We start from the raw sequence: 10,000 nt of genomic DNA on the forward strand, positions 1-10,000 counted from the left end.
CTGCCTGCCTGCCTGCCTGCCTGCCTGTCTGCCTGTCTGCCTGTCTGCCTGTCTGCCTGTCTGCCTGTCTGCCTGTCTGGGAGGGATGAAAGGAGTGTGTGACGTTTGTGTGTTGAAACCACGGCGATGGGAGAGGAATGTTGTTGGAGGAGGTCAGCCAGGAGCTCTCCTCTGTGTGTGTGTGTGTGTGTGTGTGTGGTGAAAGGGAGTGGTTTCCACCTATTCCATGCGTGTGTTATGAAGCTTCCTCAGTAGTAATGACAGCCTCTACCACCCCCCCACCCCCCCCCCCCGACTATAGATCAGAACCACCTGCAACAGTCTCCCTCCCTCTATCACTCCCCTCTCTATGATGACTGTGATTAACCCTCCTCCTCCTCCTCCTCCCCCTCCTCCTCCCTTCATTAACCCTCCTCCTCCTCCTCCTCCCCCTCCTCCTCCCTTCTGAGGTTACTGATGAACTGATCATAGAAGAGATCATCTATTTACAACAACCACCCACCTCCACCCACCCCCACATACACACACACCCACCCCCACCCACCCCCACATACACCCACCCCCACACACATCCACACCCACCCCCCACCCACCCACCGTCACACACCCCCACCCACCCACACCTACCCACCCCCACATACACACACACCCACCCCCACCCACCCCCACATACACACACATCCACACCCACCCACCCACACATCCACCCACCCACCCACCCCAACACACACACCCACCCCCCACCCCCACACACCCACCCACCGTCACACACCCCCACCCACACCTACCCACCCCCACCAGGTAGAAGGGTTGCCGTGGTTACCAGGTAGGTGTGTTTGACGTGTTACCATGGTTACCTGGTAGGTGTGTTTGACGTGGTGGAGAACTGTGGTGAGGTTCTGAATGCGGAGGTTGACATTGTTGTTGACGGACTTGTTGACACGCTGGTGGGAGGGGCTGGGGTCTCTGCAACACACACACACACACATTACAGACTGTACACACACACACACACACACTACAGACTGTACACACACACACACTACAGACTGTACACACACACACACTACAGACTGTACACACACACACACACACACACATTACAGACTGTACACACACACACACGTGTGTGTGGTGTGTGTGTGTGTGTGTGTGTGTGTGTGTGTGTGTGTACAATCTGTAGTGTGTGTGTGTGTGTGTACGTGTGTACAATCTGTATTGTGTGTGTGTGTGTATCCATTATGACGTGTCTTGGAGCGTCACATACATGTGATGACCTGGTTCATTAACATGCTTTGGTCACGCATGACCCAGTCACACACGCCTGTCCTGATTCCACTGCCTTTGTCTGAGGAGCATTAAACCCTCTGACGGACGGACGGACGGACGGGGGGTACAGGGGAAAGTGGGTTAAAGGACAGGACAGGCGGGGGGGGGGGGTGTACGTTAGCACAGCTGGGAGGAACACAAAGGGACAGACGCTCAGCACGGGGGGGGGAGGGAGAGAGAGGGAGGGGGAGGGAGGAAGAGGGAGGGGGAGGGAGGGAGGGGGAGGGAGGAAGAGGGAGGGAGGAAGGGGGAGGGAGAGTTGGTAGCTGATTTAAATGACAGAACTTGAAAACTTTCAAGTGTAGCAAATAACTGAACTATAACCAGCTGGATTAGCTAACGCTGGCTAACATTCTGGCCAGCGAGCAACAGCATTTACTGACATCATCTTCTACTATTCTCCGCTATAGGATGAGGGTTAAGGTCTAGCCCTGTGCTATCCCTATAGCACAGGGCTAGACCTTAACCCTCATCCTATAGCAGAGAATAGTAGAAGATGATGTCAGTAAATAGGGTTAGGGTCTAGCCCTGTGCTATAGGGTTAGGGTATAGCCCTGTGCTATAGGGTTAGGGTCTAGCCCTGTGCTATAGGGTTAGGGTCTAGCCCTGTGCTATAGGGTTAGGGTCTAGCCCTGTGCTATAGGGTTAGGGTCTAGCCCTGTGCTATAGGGTTAGGGTCTAGCCCTGTGCTATAGGGTTAGGGTCTAGCCCTGTGCTATAGGGTTAGGGTCTAGCCCTGTGCTATAGGGTTAGGGTCTAGCCCTGTGCTATAGGGTTAGGGTCGAGATGTGTTCCTCTCATCTCTCTGTCGTGATTCCCTTCCTGCAGAACAGGAAGTGGTTTGAGAGGGCCGACCTGAGCTTCGCTACGCTAGGTTGGTTGTAACCTGTAACCTCCTATGTGGCAGGGCTGGCTAGGCTAGGCTAGGTGGTAACCACCTCTGTGGCAGGGCTGGCTAGGCTAGGCTAGGTTGTAAGCTCCTCTGTGGCATGGCTGGCTAGGCTAGGCTAGGTTGTAAGCTCCTCTGTGGCAGGGCTAGCTAGGCTAGGCTAGGCTGTAAGCTCCTCTGTGGCAGGGCTAGCTAGGCTAGGTTGTAAGCTCCTCTGTGGCAGGGCTAGCTAGGCTAGGCTAGGTTGTAAGCTCCTCTGTGGCAGGGCTAGCTAGGCTAGGCTAGGTTGTAAGCTCCTCTGTGGCAGGGCTAGCTAGGCTAGGCTAGGTTGTAAGCTCCTCTGTGGCAGGGCTAGCTAGGCTAGGCTAGGCTAGGTTGTAAGCTCCTCTGTGGCAGGGCTAGCTAGGCTAGCGTTGTGTCTGATTGGCTACTCTGACTAGAGGGATCTTACAGTAAGATCCTGTTCTCTCTAGACAGCTCTGTCGTGGGGCTCTGCTCTGTGGTGGAGCTCTGCCGTGGGGCTGTGCTCTGTGGTGGAGCTCTGCCATGGGGCTCTGGGCGGCTCATATATGAAGGTCAGGATGTCTGCTACCATCCAGGATGTGGTTCAACTACAGAGAGCTAGGTACTTCAGACAGGATACACACACACACAGACACACACACAGACACACACACAAACACACCCTCCCTCTCTACTCACATGTGGGTCATGATCTTGTGCAGGAAGACTCCATCCACCAGGTCCATGAACATGGACAGCTTGTCCTCCGAGTCTGAGAGGCCCAGCGGTCCCAAGGTCTTCATCTGGGGGTGGGGGGGGGACACGGGAGGGGGGGGGGGCAGGGGGAGGGGGTTTGGAGGGAGGGAGGGCAGGAGGGGGATGGGGGAGAGGGAGGGAGGGGGGGGAGACGGTGGTGTTTAGAGACGTTCCATCTGACTGGGTTTCAGTTTCCTCCTGACTTCCTGCAAATGTTACACACCTGGGCCCTGACACACACACACACACACACACACACACACACACAGGCACACGCGCGCGCATGCACACACACACCGCATCAGATGGCTGTCAATGCTCACATTACAGTGCTGCTTACTTCAATATTTAGACTCGACAGGCCACTGGTAGGTGCAGTGTGTGTGTGTGTGTGTGTGTGTGTGTGTGTGTGTGTGTGTGTGTGTGTGTGTGTGTGTAACCCTAACCAAATGGGGGCAGCAGGTAGCCTAGAGGTCAGAGAGGTCGGCTAGCAATGGGCAGGTGGCTGGTTGGATCCCCCCCAGGAGGGAGCGGAGGTGAGCTGGTGGCTGGTTGGATCCCCCAGGAGGGAGCGGAGGTGAGCTGGTGGCTGGTTGGATCCCCCCAGGAGGGAGCGGAGGTGAGCTGGTGGCTGGTTGGATCCCCCCAGGAGGGAGCGGAGGTGAGCTGGTGGCTGGTTGGATCCCCCCAGGAGGGAGCGGAGGTGAGCTGGTGGCTGGTTGGATCCCCCAGGAGGGAGCGGAGGTGAGCTGGTGGCTGGTTGGATCCCCCAGGAGGGAGCGGAGGTGAGCTGGTGGCTGGTTGGATCCCCCAGGAGGGAGCGGAGGTGAGCTGGTGGCTGGTTGGATCCCCCCAGGAGGGAGCGGAGGTGAGCTGGTGGCTGGTTGGATCCCCCAGGAGGGAGCGGAGGTGAGCTGGTGGCTGGTTGGATCCCCCAGGAGGGAGCGGAGGTGAGCTGGCATCATATCTACCAAGACACCGAACCCACCTGCTCCAGTTATGACCCTGGCTGACCCTGAATATGGCTGACCCTGTACCCAGAGCTCTGTTCTCCCTTGGGTGTGCGTGTGTGTTGTCTCGGGGGAGGAGGGGTGCAGTGCGTGTGTGTTGTCTCGGACACACACACACACACACACGTATCACATTCCTACAATTGATGAGAATTGATTGCATGGCCAAATAAAATGTCTTCTTCTTCTTCTTCTAAATGGATTTGTTGTAAGTTGCTTTGGATAAAGGCATCTGCTAAATGCCATAAATGTAAATATAAAGTAAATGTAAAGTAAATGTAAAGTAAAGTAAATGTAAAGTAAAGTAAATGTAATGTAAAGTAAATGTAAAGTTAATGTAAAGTTAATGTAATGTTAATGTAATGTAAAGTAAAGGTAAAGTAAAGTAAATGTAATGTAAAGTAAATGTAATGTAAAGTAAATGTAATGTAAAGTAAATGTAAAGTAAAGTAAATGTAAAGTAAATGTAAAGTAAATGTAAAGTAAAGTAAATGTAATGTAAATGTAATGGGAGGGAGGCAGTGGAACAGCCAGCCAGTCAGCTGACCAGCCAAACAGGACGTGAGGTCAGAAGGTCAGAGGAAGCTCTGCAGGTTTCACTGACCTCCACACACACACACACACACACACACACACACACACACACACACACACACACACCAACCCTCCCCCCTTGATCCTACCAGAGGAGAGGAGAGGAGAGGAGAGGAGACCTCCAGACTGTTGGGACAAACCTGTCTCCAGCACCACTGAACACAAAGTCCACTGACCAGGCAGGCACCACCCTGTGTGTGTGTGTGTGTGTGTGTGTGTCACTGGCAGGCTGGTGTTTCAGAGGTCAACCAAACATGCTGGTGAAAAGTAGGCCATGTCAATAAAACAATAAACCAACACACACACGCGGCAGGTGGATGACATCACAGTACCGACTTACGGTTCTCATAAAGGGGAGGAGCTTAACAGTCAAATACAATAATCAGAATAACAGAAAAAACAACAACAATAAAACTGAGAGAGTAACAGAGAGAGTTACAACACTGGAACTGAGGGGTATGTAAGTGTGTGTGTGTGTGTGTGTGTGTGTGTTACTCACCCACAGCACCAGCGGAGTGTCCATAAAGTTCCTCATCATCTCAGACACCGTCAGATCCATGTTTCCTCCCGGTCGGTAAATCCGTTAAGGCTCGTGGTCCGCAGAGCTCCTCCGCCCGGTCATTCCTCTGCGCGAGGGACCCTCCGGGACAGAACAATGCCGCGAGGCACCGACACCCTCGGCACGTTGGACCGAACAATAGTCCCCCGAGACGAGAAACAAACCGACAGTAACTCCCCGGTGGCGGGTAGATTCACGCCCGAGGAAACCGTTTAACCGTTTCAGTTTTCAGAGACCAAACAAACAAACAAACAAACAAACAAACAAACACCGTTAATCGGTGAAACTTCAACGAGCCCGAGACAAAGTCACCCCGTGAGCCGAGTCTCCCGGTGTTCACGCGCTCTGACGGTGTCGACACGGGAACGGAGCCGCGCGGAGAAGAGAGAAAGTTAGAAACGTCTCGGTGGCTCGAGCTCCAGTCGCACGGTCCCTCCAGCATCAACCTGTACCGGGAACACACCGCGTCACCGACAGCTCGGCCAGCCAATCAGAGGCTCCGAACAGAGAGAGCGAAAACAACCGACGGGAGAGGCAGAACGGGACCTCCGGGAAGGACGACACCGCCTTTAACCGAACTACAACTATATCATATACACGTTCATGAAATTAATTAGTTAATTAATGTTAATATAATATGATATAAGTCAGAATCTTAACTATAACCCTTACCTAGCTCTAACTTTCACCCTTTACGGTAACCGATTTAAACTTCAATGGGGTGACGTCAGAGCCGGGACGTCCGAACTATCCCGGTTAGCGTCCGTGCTGCGCTGCCTGCAGCGCCCCCTGCTGGACAACTATCAGACATACAGACAGTTTGAACACTCATCATCACATCCTGTATGAGAAGGTTGGACCTCGTTAAAGTTCATCTCTTCATTCCTCCTGTTTGTGTATGAAGTCAGACTGGAACCTCCCAGGTTATTGAACCTCATTACTGAACCTCATTACTGAAGCACAAGAACATCAGTGACCTGAATAACCTGACTGGTTCTCAGAGGTGGTTAACTCTGGTTAACTACGACTATACTACTACTACTATACTACTACTACTACTACTACTACTACTACTACTATACTACTACTACTATTACTACTATACTACTACTATACTACACGCTATTATACTACGACTGCTACTGCTATACTACTACTACTATTACTATACTACACCTATACTACTACTACTAGTACTATTACACTACTACTATACTACTATTACACTACTACTACTACTACTACTATACTACTACTATACTACTACTACTAGTACTACTACTACTACTATACTACTATTACACTACTATACTACTACTATACTACTACTACTATACTACTTTCATGATATTTAGCAGACTTCTTTATCCAAAGCAACGGAGAACAATCCATTTGTTTAAGTAAGTGAATCATCTGTCCAACAGTCATCATAAGAAAAAGTAATCAATGCTCAGACCAGGGTTAGGGTTAGGGGTTAGGGGTTAGGGGTTAGGGCAGACCTGGGCAAACTACGGCCCGCGGGCCACATCCGGCCCTTTGTACGTCCCTGTCCGGCCCGCGTGAGGCCAATCATAAATTATAGGGATGCACCGAAAATTCAGCCACCGAAAATGGCCCAAAAGTGCATTTTCGCTTTTCGGCCGAAATACCTAAATCACCGAAACAACACGGCCGAAACACAATTGTAATGACGCAATTAAAAAGCGCAGCCAGCACACGGTTATCTGGATAAGAGCCAACATGTCTGCGGTGTGGACTTATTTCAATATCTCGGAGAAAGACCCACGGATAGCGATTTGCAAAACATGCAATGCTGAAATTTCAAGAGGGGGTGTATCTGCAAAGAGTTTCTCCACGTCGGGTTTAATTTATCACCTGAAATCCAAACATCCCGATTGCCATTCTAAATATGAGAAGAATGCGGCGCAGAAAAGAAAAGTCAATCCGAGCACGCCCACTCCGTCTGTAGCAGACGTTTTTGAAAAGGCAAGAAAGTTTTCCAGTGATGGGGCCAAGGCAAAAGGCATAACACAAAAAAATTATGGAATTTATTGCCTTAGATCAGTGGTTGCCAACCCATCGATCGCGATCGACGGGTTGATCTTTGAAACATTCCCTGTAGATCCCGAAAATAATAATTATTATAATATAATATTATTTATTACACGGCTCTTCTTAATGCTGTAGATTAGAACGTTCCATTCACTTGAATGGGCCTTCCAAACGTTCGGCGGTCAATTATTTTCGTATAACAGACCGTTGCTAATAATAATTGACCGCTGTCTGTCTGTCAATACTATGAATGGTAACAAATAAATAATAATAATTTATATGAGGTTAGTACACAGTCATAGCCATAAATGCAATGGTTCTAATAATTGACAATCTTTTCTTTCGGTGTTTCGGTTTTCGGTTTTCGGCCTTGGTTTCCTCATTTTTGGTTTTCGGTTTCGGCCAAGAATTTTCATTTCGGTGCATCCCTAATAAATTACAACATAAATTAGACAAATATCTGTGTCGTGTTTTATTTTGAAATTTGAAATTTTATTTAGAAAAGCGTTACGTTTGTATTACTTACGTATGGACGTATGTGCGTGCGTGAGCTGTGAGTGAAGGTGAACAGCGACAAGTGACGCTAGCCAAATTACCCTCAAGATGTCGGCTCACGCTAAGAAAAGAAAAATTGATAACGAATGCCGTGTTTTCAACAAGACATGGACTGCCAAGTATTTCTTTACAGAAATTAAAGGTAAAGCCGTGTGCTTAATCTGTGGTACACAGGTCGCTGTGTTAAAGGATTATAATTTGAATCGCCACTACACGACCAAGCATGAGGATAAATACAGAAATCTGTCTGATGAAGAGCGTGCGCGGGAGTCTGATGCGTTGCTAGCAAAACTGCAAACCCAACAAGGACTTTTTACGAAACTTCACACCCCCAGAGATGCAGCCGTCAGGACAAGTTATGTAATTTCTCACAAAATCGCCAGAAAAAGTAAGGCGTTTTCTGACGGAGAGTTTATTAAGGAGTGCTTATTGGACTCTGTTGCGCTGATGTGCCCGGAGAAAAAGGGCGCATTTGAGAACGTGTCACTCTCCCGACGCACTGTAACGAGGCGGGTTGAGGACATCGCTGGAAACTTGGAGCTTCAGCTGAAGAACAGAGCGGCCGACTTTGACTGTTTTTCTCTGGCTTTGGATGAGAGCTGCGATGTACGTGACACCGCCCAGCTACTCATCTTCTTACGTGGGATAACTGCAGACTTTCAAATCACGGAGGAGTTGGCAGCCATGCAGTCAATGAAAGAGACAACCACTGGTAATGACTTGTTCACAGAGGTAAATGCATGTTTGGACATGTTAGGACTGAAATGGGACAAGCTGGCAGGTGTGACAACAGACGGTTGTCCAAATCTGACGGGGAAAAATGTTGGACTTTTAAAGAGAATGCAGGATAAAGTGACAGAAATGAACCCTGTGCAGAAATTGACATTTTTGCATTGTATTATACATCAGGAAGTGTTATGTAAGACAGTGTTAAAAATGAACCATGTTGTTGATGCTGTAACTAAAACAGTTAACTTCATCCGAGCGAGAGCATTAAATCACAGACAATTTGTTGCATTTTTGGAGGAAAATGAGATTGAACATGGTGACATAAGCTATCACTGCACTGTCAGGTGGCTCAGCCTTGGCAAAGTACTGAAAAGTGTCTGGGACCTGAGAGACCAGATTCAGGATTTCTGTGTTAAGAAAGGACATGACATCCCAGAGCTTTCAGATGAAGACTGGGTGGCAGACCTCGGATTCGCTGTGGATGTGACTGCACTAATGAACGAACTAAATGTCAAACTGCAGTGCAAGGGCCTTTTTGTGCATGAGATGTACAGTGCAGTGAAGGCTTTCATGAGAAAGTTGCAGCTTATCTCAAGCCAAGTGAAGGACAACATTCTGACCCACTTGCCAACACTAAAGGAAGCCAAAAGATCAGCCGATCACCTCCACAAGTAGTCAACCATGTTAGAAGCACTGCATGCAGAGTTTTCGAGGCGATTTCAAGATTTCAAAACTCTTGAGAGTGAAATGCACATGGTTTCTTCTCCCTTCAACTGCAGTGTGGATAATGCACCAAGTGATGTTCAGATGGAACTCATTGACCTGCAGTCTGACACACTTCTGGCAGAGCACTTCAGGTCAGTCTCACTGCTGGACTTTTACTCCTCCCTCAAAGAGGAGAACTTTCCACACCTGAGGAGGCATGCTCAGAGGATTCTAGTCCTCTTTGGATCTACCTATGTATGTGAACAGACATTCTCAGTGATGAAGTTCAACAAATCCAAACACAGATCCTCTATCACTGATGACCACCTCTCAGCTGTCCTTCGCATAGCCACCTCAGACATTCAGCCAGATTTCAATGCCCTTGTTCAAGCCCAGAACAGACTGGATTATTCTCACTGAAGAGGTAAAATGAGGTGGAAAACATTACAAGTTATTGTTTGTTGTATTGCTGTATTTCTATAAACTTGTTAAGTTGTTTGTTGTTTTTCATTGTTTGTGGAGATTAACAAGTTAAAAATAAATTGCACTGATTCAATAATTGTTTTTGTTTTCTTATTTGACTTATACACCACAATTTCACATTGCCTAATATAAATATTTTCAAAATATATAATTTAGTGCATTTTACAATGGAAGAAAGTTGAGCAGAATTAAGTTCAAGTTATCGTTGGTGTGGCCCTCTGACACAATTCAGGTTTCTCATGTGGCCCCTTGTAAAAATTAATTGCCCACCCCTGGGTTAGGGGTTAGGGTTAGGGGTTAGGGGTTAGGGTTAGGGCCATTGGCAGTCAGGGGCCA

The 10,000-nt window shown here is 48.6% G+C and overlaps 1 protein-coding gene across 1 annotated transcript; it reads right to left on the reverse strand.

Moving 5' to 3' along the window:
- Positions 1-857: 857 nt before the first annotated feature.
- LOC310824721 (protein Daple-like) lies at positions 858-5,469 on the reverse strand (the record flags this gene model as incomplete). The annotated part of the gene is made up of 3 exons (XM_083697981.1): positions 5,081-5,469; positions 2,921-3,024; positions 858-966 (listed from the first exon to the last, which is right to left on the reverse strand). Coding segments are annotated over exons 1-3 (273 nt in total), but the record flags the coding sequence as incomplete, so codon positions are not given.
- Positions 5,470-10,000: the final 4,531 nt, after the last annotated feature.

Source organism: Argentina silus, assembly GCF_951799395.1.
Source record: "Argentina silus genome assembly, contig: scaffold_419, whole genome shotgun sequence".
Classification (NCBI taxonomy): domain Eukaryota; kingdom Metazoa; phylum Chordata; class Actinopteri; order Argentiniformes; family Argentinidae; genus Argentina; species Argentina silus.